Genomic DNA, 21,290 nt, shown 5'->3' with positions numbered 1-21,290 from the left:
GAATAAAAGGACGACGCATCGTTTATTGGCATGGCCAGGTCTGTGCAGATACTCTCCCTCCTCTCCAAGTTTGGTGCTCCATCTCTGGTTTCCTCAGTGAGCGCTAGCAACTGCCGATTTGCAAGCAGAGGGGCCAGTAAGGCACGGATGGGACAGGGCCCTGCGCAGGCAGACAGAGGATCAAGCAGATCAGGATACAGCGATCAGACATCTAATGGAGAACTCGAACTGGAGGACGTGGAGGACAAACTGCAAGCCTTAATTCAGTAAGATTCAATAGGACTTTAAACACATTTCTCCAGTGTAAAACGATGTTAAATAATAAATATATGGTGTCTTTATGACAAGATATATGAAGTATTCTGGGGATTTGTTTCAGGGACGAAAGAAAAAGACAGAAGACTGTGAAGTATCACATATTGAGGAGGCAGATGACACCATCAGGAGCTCCAGAGAGGAGGTTAACCTGGGATGCCATTGAGCAGATCAGGTGAGAATGAGGGTTAAGTTTGTCCAGACAGTAAACTAAGAAGTGTTTCAAATTAAGCCTCATATGAAATCTCAATCAACTTTCAGACATCTGAAGCAAAATCAGCCAGATGAGTGGACAGTAGAGCGTCTGGCTGAAGGCTTCTCTGTCAGTCATGATGTGATCCTGAGAGTCCTGAGAAGCAAATTCGTCCCCTCTCCTGAAAGAAAAGCCAAGCAGAATGCAAACGTAATGGCTAAAATGAGCCAGCAGGTGCTGCCTTCAGGTGCTAGGACACAGCAGGACAGGTTGAAACTGCCCGAAAGGACCTCACAAGCCATCCTCCCACCTGGAAGCACAGAAGGTGCTTTGATCCCTGTGGCTAATCAGACTCAGGTGATTCAAGGCCATGGCTCACGTTCCCTAGCTAAGAGTCCTGTCCCTGTTACTGTTCAGCCCACACAGATTGAAGCTGGTATTAGTGAAGATGCCACAGTGACAGAAACAACAGAACGCAGCACTAATGGCAGTGACCTTACAGAGGAGGACGAAGAGAGCTGGGATGGACAGGTGTTGACAGAGGAAGAACTTGGAGAGTTTGTGAAAATGGAAAAGCCCTCTCCAGCAGTCCAAGTTGGGAATGATTTCTTTGATGCAGATGGAAACTTTTTGTATAGAATCTGAGAACATGTTGTGTTGTTAGCTCAGCATGTACAATGTTGGGGTCGTGCAAATTACCAAATAAAAGTTATTTTGAATCTTTGTGCAAAAGATATTTGCACTTATATATTTTTTTTCATCCAGATATTTCACACCCATTTCACCCATGTATTGACTTCCCAGTTTATCTCTATGTCAATTTTTATATAAGTCATAGACAAATACACTCACAAGCCACTTTATTAGGTGCACCTTGCTAGTACTGGGTTGGATCCCCTTCTGCCTTCAGAGCTGCTTTAAGTATTAGTGGCACAGATTCAACAAGGTGCTGGAAATATTCAAAGATTTTGGCCCATATTGACATGATAGGAATTATATGACATCATAAAGTCATACAATTGCTGAAAATATGATACATACGTGATGAAAACTTCCTGTTCCACAACATCCCAAAGGTACTCTATTGGTTTGACATATGGTGACTGTGGAGGCCATTTGAGTGCAGTGAACTCTGTCACGTTCAAGGAATGAGTCTGAGATGATTTGAGCTTTGGTATCCTACTGGTGGGTTTAATTTGTGCATACATGGATGGATGCAGTCAGCAACAGTACTCAGGTTAGATGTAATCTGACACTCTAGGGGTCCCAAGTCTGACAAGAAAGTATCTCCCACACCCTTACACCACAACCAGCAGCCCAAACTGTTGTGCCTTCAGAGATGCTCTTCTGCATACCTTTGTTGTAATGAGTGATTATTGGGTTTTTGTTGCCTTCCTATCAGCTCAAAGCAGTCTGACCATCAACAATTCAATTGCCTACAAATAAGCACTCAGATGCCAGAGGAATGATTACTTCAGTTGTTACACAACCACAATTCTGAACTTATCCCTTTACAATCTTAAAACTGGGACGCTTTGTAAAATGTAAACAAAAACGGTATGCAGTGATCTGCAAATCTCATAAAGCCACTTTTCATCCACAGTCAAAGACACAAAACATCAGATTTGAACTGAACCACAGTGTACCATCACTAGAAAAATATTTTGAATTTGATGGTAGCAACAAATGTCTAAAAAGTTAGGAGTGCCATCGTGTAACATCCCCTCGTCTTCTAACAAATGCATTTTCTTTGTTATGTGAATAAAATCTGGGTTTATGCGACGTACAAATCACTGCACTGTTTTTGTTTTTGGGAACTGGGTTTTTATAAATCATGTGAAAATATCTCCAGTTGACAGGAACCCATTATTATCGTTAGTCTCACATTTCTGCATTACTGCCGTTAGTGACAAACCACCACGCAGCACAAATAGAGGAACATATGAATTTATTGGCAAACCCAAAGAAAATCGTCTCAAATATACAGAAAAGAAACATATCAGATAAAAAGGTGTAACCTTGTATATGTACAGAACCATCACAATGACTTCATTTATACAGCAGTTTTAAATTTTAAGAAAAAGTGTGTTACCTTCACCTAAAGCAATAAATGGTCGTAATAAGAACTCGCCAGGTCTCTTCCAGTGTAAAGCGGCTACATGATAACCCTGCGTCCACTCTGCTTTTATTCAAGATCACGCTCTTGTCAAAGTAGCCAGTATTAAATCTCATACCAACATAGAAAAAAAAAATGAATAACCAAGTTATTACAGGTCATTTTCTTTTCACAGCTGTAGATATAAGTATTATTGAGCGTTAACATGCAGTTCGGTGGGAGCTCATAAAACAGACATTTACTGCTCAAAAATTATTCTTAGGCAACAAGTGCAACTTAGATGTCACTGACATACAGGATGAAACTGATTACATATCAGATGATATAAATAAAAAAAAAAAATCAAAAATAAAATCAGTAAATAGATGCTGGCCACACATTAGATCCTCACACCAGGCACTTGTATAACCACATCCAATTTACTGCACTCTGAACCAGCTTTTCACCAATAAATTAAACTTTAAAACAAGACAGACAAATAATTGTGCAAAACAACATAAGACAGAGTCGTTAAGACTGATTAAAAACAACAGTAGTTCACTACAGCTTCAAATGCAGAGATCCACCCACCAAACAAAACAGTCTTGGCATGGCTTTGGCTCTTATCCAGCCATGGTTACAGCAGGAGTTATGCTATACAACACATATAGATTTGTTGGTTTTCATATTGCTATATTTCCAGAACCAAATAATGTTGATTAACTTGGTTATATGTTTGTGTGGTTTAAAAAAATTCTGTAATTTTTACTCTAAAACTATATTTGTTTCTGAACATCTTTGAACTGCAATCTGTCAATTGTTATATAATTTGCAAAAGTTGATTAGTACCAAAACTGCTGAAATTGTTACAAACATGACAATTATATGACTACAGTGATCATTTGTCTCATCACAACAGGTCAGGTTTAAGAAAAATGTTATACTACAAACTCTTAGCATTACAGGAGGCCTTGTGCTTTAGGCAATTCGAACTGCAGACAACATTTTAAACAGTTTCTGTCCTGAAACAGACATACTTTACTACCCTTGCATTTAATGCACAACGACATCGATTCATCCAACAAACCTAAAAATAACATGTTACTACAGATTCTTTTTGATGTGCACGGAGAATTTTATTGCTATAAAATGCTATGGACATGGAAATTTCCACATTCCTTATTACTTTAAAGAAGAAGTGTGCCAAACATTTGGACGCTGGTATTCCAAATACAAGATTTTACATTTTGGTCAGGCTTAAGACCCCAAATTTATAAAGCCCTCAATATTGAAGGACAGTTTTTGACAAACAAATAGTTTGTTAAAAGTAGGTAAAGAGTCAAGTGTTCCAAAAGAATTACCAACCATTTAACCTTTTTTTTTTGTTTTGCTTTTTTAAACACTTACCAAACTGATACCACATCAAAAAATGGCAAAGAAAAACAGGTTTATGTACAAGTGCATGAGAAAAGAAGTGTGAAATATTTCCAGGTGCACTCCAAGGGGATAGAAGAGGGAGAACCCGTAATACGGTGGCGATGGATTTATACAACCAGCTTTAGATTACGGCATAATTTCTTTATCGCCTAAAAATAAATAACTTTGGGATTCAAACTCACTCGACAGAATCAATAACTGAAGCAAAACACAGTAAGACCTTCGTTGTAATGCTCCTCAACTGTGGCATTAGTCTCAGAGAGCCTCTGTACATTCATCAGACTGAACCAATGACAGCAGAAGGACAGATTCTTCATCTGTAGCCAAGGCCAAAGTTTATACTAAAAGGTGAAAAGGAAAGTATCTGGAGACAAAAAGAGCGGCAGGAACAGCGGCAGGTCACGGGGCCCTGTAAGAAACCTGTTGCTCAGTTGCTTGACAGGTTGTGCCTGCTATTCAAGCAGATCCTGTGCAAAGAGAAGACAAGAGCGTAACAGGGAAGTCAGAGACAACACGTCAGCTAACACAGGCACATATGCAAACATTTACCTTTCCCTTTAAACACCAACCAGTTATCTATACTCCCCTACAAAACTTGCATACTATTTGAAAATTTTCTGAAAAGCTGAAACATTTAAAATTATTATCTTTCTATTATGTTGTTGACGCTGAAAAACGGGTAACGAACAACTCGTTTCTACGACCATGAAGCTGCCCAAAAGCACCATTAACAGTAGCTAATATTCTTAATAACCACTGCTCGTTCTTATTGCCCATGTTCCAAAAAGGGAAGAAAAGTTAGCCACTGTACCTCATCTGAGTCATCATGAAACTCTATTTTGCCATTTTGAGTGTGGTTGGTCTCCAGCGGTTCGTCTATCCCATCAGCAGCATTGGCCTCAACATGCTGCTGTAGCACAGAGTACCTGTGAACCAAGAACCTGCGGGGCACATTCACACATTGCTCAGGTTAATCACAACCATTTGAAAACTATGCAAAGCAAACATGAAGAGCATTTTTTAAAACTAGATGATAAAGTTTGTTATGCTCGACATATTTTCCTGTAGACGGTCTAAGGTTATCTGCTGGAGTAAAATCCAGTGTGCCAAGGTATACTAACCTGCCACCGCAGACATATTTCTTGACAAAGATTACTCCTACTGCAATACTCAAAATCAGGACTATGACGACTGTTATCACAACGGGCACAGACTTGGAGGCCTTATTGTCCACCTGTGAAAGTAAGAGCAAACAAAAAAGAAAATGGCAGTATAAGAAGAATTTAACATGAACAGGGGGGCTCTTTCAGCTGCTCCCTTCGCTTCATAAAGAGTCACTACAACAGACTGGTCTGCATATCTATCTAAGAAAAAAAACAAAACAAAAAAACTGAATTTCCTGCAGGGGCGATTCTAGGATTAGAGCTTTGGGGGTGCTGAGCACCCAGAGAGCCGCCCAGCCAGGCAAGATAAATCATATGATTCTTGAATTCATCAAGTCTCTCTGTCCCTGGGTCCTCGTCTCAAAACATGACATCACTGTTTTGTACATTTTAACACAATTTAATCCCCACATTTGTGAAAGAAAAGAAAAACACTTTTTTGAAAAGTCTGTAACAAAACCATCAAATCTGATCAAGGTTATTTAAATGCTGCAAAAGAAGAATGGATTGGAATAAAACAAATACATATCCTAACCTTAATTGCTGGGGGAGAATAATGAATGATGCTCATAGTAAAAAGTAAACTGAGTGCAATTTTTTGGACAGATTCACTTTTAATGTGTATGTATAATATAATACAGATGCATAAAAAACACTTCCAAAACAGTAAATTATTACAAATGAAAATCTTTACTGCAGACACTAATTTTACTAATTTAATAATAATAATTTTGTGTTGTAAGATTTATGGGTTTCATGCTTTCATAGTGATCTTGGGAGAGCTTGACATTTTTATCAGGTGCTACACACTGTAAAAAGTTTGAGAAACACTGATAAGTGTATGTGTGCTTTTAGAAAACATTTAAAGCTGCTGTACAGAATCTTTGAAACAAGCTTAAAACATTTTTAGAAACCGAGCACTCGGCTTCTCTTTACAGCTCCTCACTCCACCAGGGCTGTTTAGCACTTTCTGATAGTTTGCAAATGTGATGTACGTACTGCGGCAGTCATACAGACAACTGGACGGTCCAAAAATTGGCCTGCCTATTACTGGCTGAGGTTTTAGTAGAGTTGTGGCTGAACCACATAAAAATTAATTATTAATTTTAATCTCCCCGATCAATGTTGGAATGCTGTTAAAGAGGGTCAAAAATGTTTCACACCAGTTTGTTTTGCAGATTCTGAATAGCAGCTTTAATATAGGGAGGACACAACTTCCTGATTGTGTGAGTAAAAATCAGGTTTTTTCTCTTTGACAGTTTAATAGTTTCTGTTTTGCCTGTCCCCGTTCCCTGTCTGTTTTCTTAACTGGTTCTTTCTCCTCACGTTCCCTCTTTCCTCTCTCCCTCTTTGGACTGACAATCATACACAAATAGATTGTATTCAATTAGATGATAAATTACATTAATATGAAAAAATACTATTAAGATCACTAACAAAAAGTCCTCTCTCAGTTTACTTTCAACCAAAAGGAAAATAACCAAACCGCATGAACATCTAATAAAAGATAAAAATATTGAAACACTGATCCAACATTATTCTTGAAGCCACATTTATTACCTAAATGTGGCTTCTTTTTAAAAAAAAACAAACAAACAAAAAAAAAAAACTTCCTTATATCCATTATGCCCTGGCTGTCTGTACAAAAAAGGTAAATGGCCTGTATTTGTATAGCGCTTTACTAGTCCCTAAGGACCCCAAAGCGCTTTACACATCCAGTCATCCACCCATTCACACACTGGTGATGGCAAGCTACATTGTAGCCACAGCCACCCTGGGGCGCACTGACATGTGTGCGCCCCAGGGTGGCCCCAAAACACACACACACACAGAGTTATAAAGTTAATGGGCATTCGGTCAGTTAGCTAGTTAGTATCCATTTAAAACAGGACGGTGGCAACAACAGCAGGCTACGGACAGTTTTAAATAGGCTGTATAAATTTCAATGGGAGCAACAGGACGGTCAAATGTCGCCAATTTTACTGCAGTGTAGGACGAATTGTAGGGTAGCAAACATCACCGGAAAACAAGTTGTTGTTTTTTTTGTTTTGTTTTTTTAAACACACCCAGGCTACCTGGTGTAATATTTTTCAGCTAAAAGAAACATGGTCTGACTCCTACCTAACTATATAAAGAGTAACTGAATGTTAAATGCAGCTAATATGTCCTGTTTTAAGACAGGCACTTACACCTCCGCTCTGCTACGTCTCAGCCACCATCGCTCTGGTGCCGAAGCACCCCCAAAAATGGGCTAAAATCACCCCTGATTTCCCGTAGGAACCTACCCGAGGGATTAATAAAGTTCTATCTATATTTGATTTGGCATTTTTACACCAGATTCTTTTCCTGGTGAAACCCCATAGAGGGATTTGTGTCTCCTGCCAACCTTGAATCGAGGACATTTGTGTAAACCACTAAACTACGGAAGCACTAGTCTTGGGAGGTTGGGAAAAAAAAAAAAATATGGCAATTGGAGTTCTTTAGGTTTGTGACATTTCACAAACTCTTCCCTTCTTGGAGGTGGTGCTCAAGGTACTTGACCCACTACTGATCATGTGGGTCGTGATGTCATTAGCCAAAATGTGGAAAAAGGGGGACGATCATCACTGGGGGTTCAATATGTGGGACTCTCCACCATTTGTTTGTAGGACTGAAGAAACCTCTTGGATGACAGTTGAAACGTCTTCCTTTGTTCAAGCTCTCGAGACTACCTTTAAATCGATGACTGAGAACCTAAACAGTCATTTGAAACAACTAATATGCTTACATGGATAAATATGAACAATAAGTCTTAATATGCAGAGATACTGACCAGAAGTTCCGGGCCGACTAGGTCACTCACACATCTCTTGCTGAGGTCGATCTCTTTACGCAAATGCACCTCTCCTCCTTCACATTTATCCCCAGGGATTTTCCTGTAGCTGTGGACCGAGAGCACAGTGATGACTGCATGATCCACCTATCAAAAGTGCATGATTGCTGGGGATCTGGCTGTGGTTTCGACTGACAGAGACTGCATAATAACCCAGTTTTAAAAGTTATTCCCAGCAGGCTGTATTTACACTCATTCTACACGATAAGAAGTTATGTTACATAAGCAGAATCCTGAAACATTCAGGGGTTCTTAGAGCATCGTTTCTTCTTCTAATTTGGTTCACTTTGATTCTTTTTATACGCCGATTATTCGATAAGCACCACCAGGAGGATGCATTACAAGGGTATCCTTTTAAAAGCATCTATATATTTTAATACATCTATTAATATTTCACATTAATTTTTTGATAAAGTTTTAAAATAAGACGAGATATGATATATTGCCTCACTCCCAGTCCATAAGGGTTGAATTCAACAATTATTCACATTTATGGATTGGTAGATGAGACAACCAAGCCTAAATAAAAATGTACTTTTTACATGCACTCTTACTTTATGGCGTTAGTCTAAACCATAGGTGTCAAACTCTGGCCCGCAGACTAATTACATTTGGCCTGCGAAACCATACCAAATTACTATTAGAGCTGGCCTACTGGTATTATACAGCTAATATATATATATTGTTTAGTATTAAGCTTTGCTTGTTCCATATTCAGTTTTTCAGCAAAACGTGTTTGAGTTCATGAGAAAATATTAATTCTTATATCTGGAGGAATAAATATATTTCAATAAATATTAACGTTAGCCCGCGACTTTGTTCCAGTTTTGAATTTTGGCCCACTGTGTATTTGAGTTTGACACCCCTGGTCTAAACTGTCACCCTTATCTGCTTCCTCTAACTACTCTGTGTGACAATTACTTCCTCATTCTAAAAACTTTTTTCTCTTTTAGAAAAGAAAAAACACATTTTACACTTGTGTAATCATATCTGTTTAAATATTGTAAAACAAGTAGAATATCTTTGATCAAAGCTCAGTGGCAGCATGCTGCTTTGAATAAAATGATGGTGCAAGACCCTGTTTATAGGATAATATTGCTGCCAGTACCGCTGTTTAACGTTAAACTAACAATAGTGGGGGGCAGAGATCTCTTGGATACGAAGGTTGAAGCTGGAACCTTACCCACTAGTCTGCAACTGCTCCTCTTTGCCCTGCAGACAGAACTCCAACACTTTGTCTCTCAGGTCCGGCTGCTCCACACACTCCGAGCTGTTCTCTTTACGGTAGTACCCAAAGTCACTGCAAACAGTCACACAATGCCACATTTGATAAGTCCTTGAAGCCAGTTCGTTAATGTGGAAATAGCCACTCCAATTTGCTTTTACACTGCAATTTGATCTCATTTCCTCATGCTAAAATTCAAATCATTTCTGTTTTTAAAGTACATTCATTACAAAGACAACATCTTGAATGAGCTCCAGCCAAATATCTACAACAGTCTGATCATCAATAACAACCCTCAGTTACAGTTAGTTAGCGGTGCTTATACTTCAGCATATTACTGTCTCCAAGTCTTACCACATGAAGTCATCCAGGGTGCATAAACACGGGGTTGGCTGGGTGTTGACTATGTAATCGCGCCCGTTCCAGCAAACCGAGTCCTTCCTTAGACGCAAGAACTTCTCTTTGTAGCCCAGCAAGCAACCATCATTGGGATCACTGATATCATCAGAGTGGGCCAACCACTGCACATAGTCATTGTCTCCACCTTTAAAAAAATAAATAAATAATTTGTTAGCATTACACCATGTTTAATTTAAAATAAAAACCTACTGACAAACAATATGTTTAAATCGCATCACTCACATGTTCTAGTAAGAAGTTCTTTGAAGTCAATGGTAAACGAGGTCCAATACTGGCTGAGGTAAGCGTCTCTGTAGCCCCAGATACTAACATTCATAGAACGGGCTCCTGGCTCTGATGCAAGTCCAGTAAAGAAGATGGGCTCGTTGGTGAAGTTGTACTCATTCCAGCACTGTCCTTCATCAGTAGAGAATCTGGCAGAAAAATATTCCAACGTCAGCATAATCAGCATCAGCAAAAAGGCTAAAAGCAACAGCATTTTATGGATTACACACAAGACGTTTTTACATTCATGTTCCTCAAGGCTTGGTTCAAACATGTCCATGACAGTGATGACAAAGACCAAGAGTTTGCATACAAATTCCTCACCCCCAACCAGTCGTGGCAGATGACCGCTCCTACCTGAGCCTGGATTTGTCGAAGGTTTCTTCCTGTTAAAAGGGAGTTTTTCCTTCCCACTGTCACCTAAGCGCTTGCTCATAGGGAGTTACATGATTGTTAGGCTTTTCTCCGTTTTCTTTCGTATTGTAGTGTCAATATCAAGCACCCTGTGGCAGCTGTTGTTGTGATTTGATGCTATATAAATAAAACTGAATTGAATATTTACTAGTCTCCATACATTGCAAGAGTTTTCATAGATATTTACTACAGGCAAAAGGCTACATGTCACTACACCGTAGTTTTGTGCATGCATATTGATTATTTGCGGCAGTTGAGACCTGTGCTAAGTGAAAGTAATACATAAAGGTGAAACTTAGTAAGAATACCATTGGGCACTTTTCCACTAATGTTACAGAGTTATGATTATGGCATGAAAGAAAACATGTTCGTATTTCATCAAATTAATGGAAAGGTGTGAATTTCTAGCTGCACACAGTCAGCTAAATCAGCGGTCCCCAACCCCCGGGCCTCGGACCGGTACGTGAGTCGTTTGGTACCGGGCCACGAGAGTTGAGGCTCAGGTGTGAAATGTGTGGTTTTATCAGTTTTCAGCATTATTTTGTTATTGTTTTTATCGTTAACTCTGTTTTTCTGGGTCTTCTCACATGTGTTATGAATAAATCTTATTTTTTTCGGTACCGGTACTAGTTTTATTTTGTTGTATTTATCTGCAACACCTTAAAGGCCGGTCCGTGAAAATATTGTCGGGCATAAACCGGTCCGTGGCGCAAAAAAGGTTGGAGACCGCTGAGCTAAATCAGTAAATACCAGTTAAACAAGTCTGGCGTTCCTTTTAACTGCAACTCACTTAATCTTGTTGACAGGGTTTGTCACGCTGTGCTCCACGGCCACCAGCAGACCTCCTGAGTCCAGAATAGCATAGTGATGGGGTCCATCAAGAGCCTTTATCCAGGTATAGCCACCATCATCAGACACATACACATCTGGTCTCATCACTGAGATAGCATCACCAACACTTCCTGATAAAGCAAATACAGATAAAGAAATGTTAGAAGGGCAAAAAAAACCCTCTTATTTATTAAAAGATAAATTATGCTCAAGTTTATTTAAAAAAAAGAAAGTTTAAAAAATATTTTTATGAAAGCTCTGAGGTTTACCGTGAGCTATGATGAGACCCACAGCATTTGGTTCAGTCAGAGGGAGCATGGGGATGTTGAGCTTCTGAGAAGTACTGTAGGCAGCATGGATGTGAAGACTGCACTGCAGATAATAAACCAAACACAGCTATTTATAGTATTAAGTAGTAGATGTGCAGGTCCTAGTTTCCAAATAGCACTATACGGTACCTGTCAACACAAACACTGAGGTTTTTCAAGTGGCTTTAATGTTTATATTATTAGCTACCTTTAAATCACATTGCTCACACACATACACAATAATAATATAAAGACAGCAACTAATAATATACAAATAACTCCTTTAATATAATATAAGAGACTGAGGTGAATGCTGAGTAAGAAGCATAACAGTGTTCACAGCTGGGAGGAGCTCTGTTGCTGCACTAGTAAAGAACGGTGGCACGGTTGGGGTAAATTTCTGAGGAAGTTGGTGAATCAATAACCTTAAACCACTGGGTTATATTTCACACAATTCCTCCATCATACAGGCACACGGCCTTGTTATTCAACCAACGCTCATATTTACTGACACAGAGTGTACACTCCCTCTGTTTGCAATAAAAAAAAACAGAAGCATGCCTTACTAACACATTCAGGGCAATCAGTTTCATATCCACGATTGAGCTCCTGTAGGTTACATGAACTAAACACAAGTTACACAAGTTTTATTTGCTTGATATACCAAAACACTGTCGATGCTTCCTTAACAATTAAAACTAGATTAAATGTTCACTGCCCAACATGACCGACAGTTTCCAGTCTGTAGAGTTTATAAACAACAATCTGAATCCATTTGTTTCCTTTCCTTAAAGAAGTCCAGACGCTTTTCTTTGCAAGCTCCTTTGACTACGATGACCTGGATGACTGAGAATCTTCACAGACATGTTTCCTTTCCTCTTCATATGAAGAGAGGAAGGTCTGGGTTGGAGTTAAAACGCATACCAAATACAGGCTACATAAAGTATTCCTCATCTTTTTGTTATCAACATAAATCAGACTAAAGGAGGAGCTGCATCTGCTTTTCAGAATTTGTTTAGGTTTAAAAACAGCACTCGTTTTACTTCATTTCTCATTACACTGCTTCTGGGCTGAACTTTTACTATGGGCAGGGCTTCGATAGTTAACACATGCCAGAGTGACAGAACCAGGTAAGGCAAAGGTAACACATTACTCAAGGCTAACAAGTGTTTTTCCAGATGACAGAATTCCACGAAGTGTGAAGGAATATCTCCAGGAAAAATAGCTAGTTTTTAAAGCTACACTTCCCAGGCCTGCTGCAGAAACATTGTTTAAAAACATCAGCAATAAAAAGACATTACAACAAGCAGCCTTTTAAGACCTGACACCACAGTCCTGGGCTAAACATTTAATGTTTGGTAATAAAGCTTTAAAGTAGATTATTTATTGATTAGTGTGGTTTTATTTTATTTATGCTTTAATGGACAAGGGAGGGCGGGAACAACTGAGCTGTAGGTGCTTTTCTACACTGTGCAATATTTGTTTTTTGTTTTTGTTTTGTCTTTTTTTTTTCTTATATTCGACTGTGCAATAATCACTGTGCAATATACTCACTCAAATGAGCAATCCTAATTATCCATATTGTATATTCTGTATCTATATATGTGTATATATGGTGTATTTATGCTTATATCCTTACTCTCATTCCCCTTAATGTATCTGTAACATGCAACTTCTTTCGGTGCTTTGCTACTGGAAACTGAATTTCCCGGAGGAACCCACCCGAGGGATTAATAAAGTTTCATCTAATCTAATCTAATGTCATTATAAAAAAGAAAAAACGTTTATTTTATAAAAATAAGTCCCTGTAAACATCAAGGCTCAACTGAAAAAGAAGTAGAAGAAGAACTGAGCCCTAGTCTCAACAACATAAGTTTTGATCTCATAGCACAGTTTGACCCTGTACTTTATAGACATGTACAACAGTTTTCATCAGGACACATCAATTTTGTTTTTTCCTCTAAACAAAGCAACTTCTTCCATTTTCCCTTTTTATTTTATTTATTTTTCTAATATTTTATTTACCTTGTCTGGGTCCTTGGCTGTAGCATCACACTTGCTGTTGGCAGGTTTCTGGAGGGGTACCCACTCCCCTCCCTGGTCAAAGGACACCACAGACTGCACAGAGTTATCTGGAACGAAAAGACAAAACTTTTACAGTTGCAGAAACTTTGTGGGAACTCCTGTCTGGAAATATCATGCTGGGGAAAAAACTTCAATATGTTTTTGTCCCCAGCAATATTTAGTCAGATTTATACTGTATGCAAGGTTTAGGTGGTGCTCAGTTACAGGTAACACATCTAACACTGAGCAGCTATTTAAATATTTATACAACACCATCTCTCTGGTGTAAAATAGAGCAGTCACAGGTGTGTGCATGCGTGTTTTTGTGCATGCATGTCTGTGTATTGCATCCATGTATGTGTGTGTTTGTTTTACATGTATATGTTGTTACTTCTTTATCTAAGAACATTCGAATAGAATAGAGTTAGAATAGAGCTACCTTCAGCCAGGACGCTGGTGATAAAAACTCCTCGTAGAGAAGTAACATTAGTGAAGTCTGTATCTCCCCCCGTAGTGGTGTAAAGGTGGCGCTCCAGTGACTTGGAATACACAGTACCTCGGTCGTCTGACACATAGATTGTACCAAATCCAGTATCTGTAGAAAAAAAATTATTAAAATGTAATGTGAGGTAATAATACCTGTTTCAAGATACTGTTTCAGGGCTGGTTCTGTAATAAGATCTGCTAAGACACACTCTCTGACGCATAGGTGGGGTGTAACTCTAGGGCCTTTTTAACAAAAGCCATTTGCAGGCACTGTTCAAACTACCACATAAAACGTTGGCTCACTCAGAAAAGTCCCTGCATCTAAAAGAAAAATCACATTTGGCTTTGTGTGCTAAACATCAAAGTCATCAGAAGTGCTGTGAATGACAATTAATGATTAACGTATGACTTTTGAATGTAACTTATTACTCAGTACAAGGTTAATATGTTGAAGGTCTAGTTGCTCATGTGAGGCGGAGTAAAAACCTTCACACTGATTAAAGGAGAAGTAAATCTGCTTAGTTTTTCAGTGTCTGATTTAGGTCAGCACAACAATATAACAAAAGATAAATTAACAATATTAGTGAAAATACACCAGTTTTACATGTTTAATGACTATAATGCAATTCTCAAATGCGCAACATAGTTACAATTACCATTCTTTCAGTTCACTCAGTTCTCTACATTCACTACAAGCAAAAGTAGAGTTTATTTATCTGCTGACCTCCTGGCTCATCGACATGCATGAAGACCATTTCATCGTTCGCTGCCAGGATAGAGTAGAACTGCTCATGACCAACAGGAGGCAGCTGGGCAATGTTCCAACTATCACCCTGATCCACTGATACGTGGATCGTCCGCAGGGTGCCCTGTGGAAAAGGTGGGGAAGGAAAGAAAACAGATGAAAGGAGGTGAGGACAGGAACAGCTCACATACTTTTATTACTAATACTGTTTACCTGTACTGGGGCAAATTAGAAGAACACTTAGCAAGCTATTCTCATATCTAGGCTCTGATAAATTGAGTAAAAATGACTTCTCCTGAGGGAGGAACATGAATATGCTTATGATTGTATTGCTTTCTGCTAATTTCTTCATTAAACTTCCTCATAAGTGTGTAGTTACATGAATCAAGTGATCTCTCTTTAAAAAACAAACCAACAGAAAGAACAGCTATTTTGAATATGCTTGTACTACAACATAATAATAATGTCATGAACAAAGAAACAATATTTCGCCTGATCTAGTTTGCATATTATCTAGATTACAACCCGCTGTACACTGACCTTTCCCGTCATTACAGATGCAAAGAGGAAGCGTCCGCCAAGGCCAAAAGAGTAGATCTTACTGGCAACAGTCTTGATGGTTTTGCCGTAGTTGGTCGTCCTCCTCAGTTCCAGCATTCCTCGATCACCTGAAAAATTGAAGAAAAAAAAAAATTTAAAAAAAGAAAAATCACAACTTAGACGTGCAAGAGCAACAAATGCATGCAAAATATAAGTGCAGCTAATAGTTGCGTGTGATTTTTAAGAGAAATGACAGCCTAAATCGTGAAAATATGGAGGAAGTTAGAGCTGGCTGGGAGTATACATCAGTGTGAAGCATGTTTCCACTTAAATTTTCTATGTTTTCTGTGAAAAATTCTACACTGCCCTAAATAAATTCAAGAGACATATTTCATGCGCTGCTCCCCAGTCATCTACAACACAAAAATAGATGAGATTAAAGTGCATGTCGATTTACTCCAGCGTTGGTTAGATGGGGGAATTACTTACTGCAGGAGCCGTTGAGGCTGGCTGTAAAGTAGATTGTATTTTTTCTTCCCCTAGAAGAAGAATGGAGATCATAGAGTGATTACACAGTCAGTGACATATTTAGTAAAACAAATGTACACTGCTTTATAATGAGTATGTAATGGTATGCTTGCATCTTAATAAACAACAGTGCATGCAGAAGCATTCTCGCAACAAGGAAGAAATCGGGTCTAATACAGGACTCTGCTGCTGTAAGACGACTGTGAAGTCTTGCTTCATTGAAGTCTTGCTTCACAGTGCAAGTCACATGATACTGCTTATCGTATACAACCAGCCCTTTATAAATATGTACTTTCTGTTTCTGTTGAGTGTTGTGTTCAGAAAACTCCTGACCCAGATAAAAGTGACCCATTTTCCTGCAGCCTTTTAAGCCTAACTTCTTTAGGGACAGTAATCAAAGGTTATGTTTCAGGGAGACTTTTTTGAACGCGCAGTTCCTCTGGACACCTGGACAACACGGCCTTAAAGCTCAAACTAAAAAGACAGAGATGCCAAGATAAGACTGTGACAAATACCAGGAAGAGCCATGAAAAACAGCATTTGTGCTGCAAGGGCTTGGCCCCAACATGGGTAGTTAAACAGCCGATGACTGCAATGTAGTTTTAGTGCCCATTTGGGGGGAAAGAAAAAAGGTGCAGCAACAATAAACCCTGATAGAAAACCACTGAACATGTATGTCCCATAATGACAAAAATTGTATATCTTCCTTTGCTTATCTTAAATCACCAAAGAGGCATGTTTGAATGACTTTAAACACATTAAGAAGAGAGCAAGTTTAAGCATATTTTATTTTGATAAACAATGAAGCACTATATTAGAGACAGGTGGAACTTCACCGTCTTCCTCTGTCTGTAACAATGAGGCTGTTGGAAAAACTGAAAGTCATGCTGCCTCGCAGGTTGTACAATCACTTCTTGAAATATCGCAGCATGCCATACAGCTTTTTGCTCTACTTCCTCCTTAAAGTGACTAAAAACAATTCCATGAAACGTCAAAGGAGCTTGCAAAGAAAAGCGTCTGGACTTCTTTAAGTTACTTGAAGACGTTTCACCTCTCATCCGAGAAGCTTCTTCAGTTCTAAGGTCAAATGGTGGAGAGTCCCTGGCTAACTCTGGCTGATTGGGACCCACACCCAGTTTCACACCTTGGCTCAGGCGATTAGAGGATCATCAGGGGGTTCTTTTGTCCCTCTGTGGGGGGAAACTCCCACTAGGTTTATATCTGGGACTCTCCACCATTTGACCTTAGAGCTGAAGAAGCTTCTCGGATGAGAGGTGAAACGTCTTCAAGTAGCTTAAAGTCGTCCAGACGCTTTTCTTTGCAAGCTCCTTAGACTACAATGACCTGGATGACTGAGAACCTTCACAGACAATTCCATGAAACCTTTTGCTGTTGTGGTTATAAAGTAGATACTTGTTCAAGTATCTACTTTAGAAGATTCTGGAGCAATCAGTTTGTCTTTTCTTACCATTTTACCAGACACACCATTCTGTGAATGTTTTTCCAATTTACGCCAAAGTCTTCAGACAGCCACAGCTCATACTGAGAAAGGAAACCACAAAGAATCAGTCAGTACGTATCCGCAACAGCCCCACATTAACGCAGGGCAGAACAGAATTCTATAAACCAGTTCACGGACTCAAAAGCCATGCTTATAAATGCACTGTGTGCAAACGTACAAAACAATGAAGACTGCTTGACCTTCATTGAATTATTTGATGTAGTATATGCATGCAGAGGCACTACTTGAGCTTTCAACTTGACAGAAACAGTCCACTTTGAATCCTAACTGGTTCCTTTTCACACAAAATACAGGTCTTTAGTATTCACTCCTTACGTCGTTGCTGAGGACAACCAGCACACTGGAATCCTCAGGGTTGTACGTGATCTGCGTCAAGGGGTTGAAAGGCAAGTTCCGGTCGGTGAAGCTCTTTCCAAAGTCCTCAGAGACAAAAATGCGGGTCTTGAGGTCTCCAGACACTTCAGCTGTCAGAATCAACTAAAAGCCAGAGTTCAACAGGTTCTTAACTGCAGGAACAGTGGTTAGTTCACGTCTAAAAATACTCTTGATGAGTACATGAAGTACATGTGGTGATGACTTGATCAAGATAAGGCTTACTTTGCCTGAGTTATTGGGGCTGATTGCAATGCCGAACTCTGATCTTATGAAGGTGTTGTTGATGAGGTCGGTTACATCCTGAAATGCCTTGCCGTAGTCCTCACTGGCAGAAAAATTGTTTCAGTCAAATTAAATGCAAATAGAATGTAAGCCATGTGCATTTTTCCAGATTAAAAGGTAAATTCCATTACCTTCGATAGAGTTTCGACTGTCCAAGTTTTACCATGAAGAACGGGACCTGAAATGTCGTCAAGGCCAGAATAACCTGCCAAGAAGGAAGGTTTAGCTTGAGGAAAGTGGACCATGCACCATTTATTAAAGTGCACAAGACCCTTAAGTGTGTCATCTGCATTCAGTCTACAAAGCCAAGTTTGCAAAAACCACACCACATAACTAACGTAAAACATGTTAGGTGCACATGGTGCTAAGTACACTCACCCCTGTGCCATCTCCAACCCAAGCCAGCGACACCGAGCCACTCAGGTCATGGAATTCAAACTGAGACAAACAGCCAAAACATGTTCATAAATATGTAAAACATAGAAAAGGCAATAACAGCAGTGTGAACTGTGTGAAACAGAACAACTATTTCAGCTGAGCTCACAAAAAGGGACAAACTAACATTGCAATTATAAACTGCAGCCACAGCCTATTTGAGTTTTTGCTTCAAATGTATTTTTGCTTTGACTGGCAGCATGTTTCGCCTCACCGTGTGTTCTGGCATAGACAGTTTAGTGTACAAAGTGTCTGTTCTGTTAGCAGACCTAAAGCTTCGAGCAGTTACTTGAAAGACTTCCGAACGCAGCTACAAAATACCACAAGACAAGTAATTTAATTTTGGGGGAAATTAAACCTTAGCTGAATTTAGCTGTAGGGCTAGAGCAAAAATTAAACAAAGAAAACTTGCTTTAATTGTCAGAGTCAGTTACGAAAGCTTTAAATCTTAAGTTCTATCAAGTGTCTCATTATTCATCAACTGCATGGATGGTCACAATGAGCATTTTTCAGCATAAGTAGCTTCAGTACTGGTTGAACCTGCAGCACTAGCCTCAGGGCAAGGAGGCGGCTGAGCCACTGGGAATTCTATCAACTCCAGATTACTGGGGACAAGTATACAAAGACTGCAATGCAAAGTTGGTCACATGGGCAGTGAGGAGCTAGGGAAATAAGCAGCACAGGACTCTCGTTTGCTTTGTGGAAAGAATTGCATAGTTGTGTAGATCAGATGTTTTATCTTCCTGGATAGAGTATATGCTATAAACAAAGAAGAAGAAGAAGCAGAAGAAGAAGCAGAAGAAGACACAATCTCTGAAGCTTAAACTTTGCTTTAGATACCACACAAACACAGCTTTAATTACAAAATAACTGCTGCACAGCAAGTCACATGGATTCCCACTGGGCCAATTTTCCTGGAAACATTAAGGCATATTCACTGAGTGAAGGCAGAGGAAAGATTGGATAGTTTAATACCAGAATACAGTTCCATGCTTAAAATGACAAATAACATACAGGTCACAGCCTTTAGTGCAACGCTTGAAAAAGCATTGATGTCATTCTGTGCAACCAATGCAAGTCTAAAGCATGAGAAAGACTAAGTACAGTGTACCTCACTGCTGCAAATATTAAGGAAAAGAAATCATTGCAGCCTAGACGTGTTAAGCAACAAGGCAATGTGATACCTTGCAAGACTGCCTGAGCCTGGGAAAAGTACTAGGTACATTGCAACACCCTTTATGGTAACACGTAAGGTGTTTTGTTTTGAATCTATGTTTATTGATACAAAAATACTGGTTTATGTATTCTAGGCTACCGGACATGCAGGTAATAAGAGGACATGGGAGTCCACTGATGAGTATGGGTGCAATGAATAGCTTATTAGGCCTAGTCCCTGCACTTGCTTAGCACCTGCGTATCATCTTCTCGTTGTCAGACGTGTGAAGTGTAACAGGACCTCAGAGGGTAACTTACATTGTGGGTGTTGGCGTCCAACTTGGTGACATATCCTTGAAGAGCTTTACACGAGTCGTCCTCTTCGGTGCTTCTTCTTTTTATCCTGTGGTTTGGTGATGGGGACAGCCATGCGGGCAGAGACCTCTTTACGATTTTCGCAGCTTTCCCTTCAGTGTTTGAACGCCTCACAAAACCTGACTGCCCGAAGGGCTTGAAGCCCAGCTGAAAATCTACACCTGCTGTGAAAGTGCAAGCCGATAACAGCAGGATGCCGCGGAGCAATAGTCCCATCTTCGTTCCTATTGCCACTGACAAAACAAAACAAAGGAGAGGGGTTTAAAAAAACAAAAACACGTCTTTGTTTTCTTGTCTAGAAACTGAAGGTCGCTACAGCTCTGCCACGGATGACATCAACAAAACAGTAGTCCTCCTGACAGCGACTATTTTGAGCTTTGGAAACACGGAGCGCCCTCGAAGCTCCAACTGTCTCCCTCCGCGGTAGCGCAAATTAAATCAATTTTAAAAAAAAAAAATCGTAATCTTGCAAATCAGCCGGCGTGCTACCGCCAATTATCCACAGAGTAACTCCTCACCAACATGATACACTGTGACAAACATAGGAATTGTGTCTGCAGGTCGTAATGCTCTATGCAGAGTGACGCTGCGATTGGCTGGTCTTTAACTGTGGCCCACCTATCAGGCCTTCCAATTGGTTCAATTGTGAAAAGCAGTGCCAAAAGAATGGAATGGAGTGGAGGAATGGTCTGGCATTTATATACGAGCCACATTTAACCATACATTTATTTACTCTACACCAGGGATGTCATGCTCATTTTCAAGTGGGCCAGACTAGTGAAATTGTTCTTTTTGTCTGTGTAAAGAAGTTTAACCATTTCCTCAGTTATCTTTACATATAATCATACAGTATGATACAATTTTCTTTAAGTGAATCAAAGTCGATTTTTTTGTATGGCCTGGCACCCTCTCAAAGTACATTTAGCAATTCTGTTTCAATTCTGACTAATTTAGAATTTATTAGACTTGTGCATGTGATGGATAATAATCCCATGACTACTGGTCATGTGTTCAAAATAACTTAAAATAATCCCTAACCCAAATTCAAAACAATCCTTCGCTGTCTGGATATGCAAAACCCCAACCTAATACCTGTGATCACATTTGAACTCTGGGTTTTAGTTTTTTCAGCAAATCTGTTGTGAAGGAGTAAAATAATATCTTGTCATATAAATGAAGGTGGATAGACTAGATCAGAAGTCATGCTACTTGAGTGTTGTGGCTCAAGCCAGTCCAGCAACTCTGC

The 21,290-nt window shown here is 39.5% G+C and overlaps 2 protein-coding genes across 3 annotated transcripts; one reads left to right on the top strand and one right to left on the bottom strand.

The window, feature by feature from the left end:
- The first annotated feature begins 30 nt into the window (after nucleotides 1–30).
- ngrn (neugrin, neurite outgrowth associated) lies at nucleotides 31–2,767 on the top strand. 2 transcript variants are annotated; one of them, XR_014871447.1, is made up of 4 exons: nucleotides 31–266; nucleotides 380–490; nucleotides 577–1,752; nucleotides 1,793–2,767. XR_014871447.1 is itself a non-coding variant. In XM_085145262.1 (3 exons), exons 1-3 carry the CDS (start codon nucleotides 31–33, stop codon nucleotides 1,151–1,153), a joined length of 924 nt encoding a protein of 307 aa, XP_085001388.1. In that variant the 3' UTR covers nucleotides 1,154–2,767. The 2 variants fall into 2 exon arrangements, 1 of the variants encoding a protein (XP_085001388.1); XM_085145262.1 differs by having other exon boundaries at nucleotides 577–2,767.
- A 437-nt stretch (nucleotides 2,768–3,204) lies between these two features.
- sort1b (sortilin 1b) lies at nucleotides 3,205–20,626 on the bottom strand. Its single transcript, XM_085145241.1, has 20 exons — nucleotides 19,988–20,626; nucleotides 18,458–18,517; nucleotides 18,211–18,284; nucleotides 18,020–18,122; nucleotides 17,738–17,899; nucleotides 17,369–17,442; nucleotides 15,862–15,911; nucleotides 15,373–15,500; nucleotides 14,812–14,956; nucleotides 14,041–14,196; nucleotides 13,563–13,669; nucleotides 11,499–11,601; nucleotides 11,189–11,360; nucleotides 9,943–10,133; nucleotides 9,655–9,844; nucleotides 9,259–9,375; nucleotides 8,016–8,124; nucleotides 5,162–5,274; nucleotides 4,852–4,981; nucleotides 3,205–4,507 (listed from the first exon to the last, which is right to left on the bottom strand). Exons 1-20 carry the CDS (start codon nucleotides 20,258–20,260, stop codon nucleotides 4,493–4,495), a joined length of 2,472 nt encoding a protein of 823 aa, XP_085001367.1. The 5' UTR covers nucleotides 20,261–20,626; the 3' UTR covers nucleotides 3,205–4,492.
- Nucleotides 20,627–21,290: the final 664 nt, after the last annotated feature.

The sequence above is a fragment of the Neolamprologus multifasciatus genome, chromosome 20 (genome assembly GCF_963576455.1).
Source record: "Neolamprologus multifasciatus chromosome 20, fNeoMul1.2, whole genome shotgun sequence".
Classification (NCBI taxonomy): domain Eukaryota; kingdom Metazoa; phylum Chordata; class Actinopteri; order Cichliformes; family Cichlidae; genus Neolamprologus; species Neolamprologus multifasciatus.
This window is presented reverse-complemented; position numbering and strand designations above follow the sequence as displayed.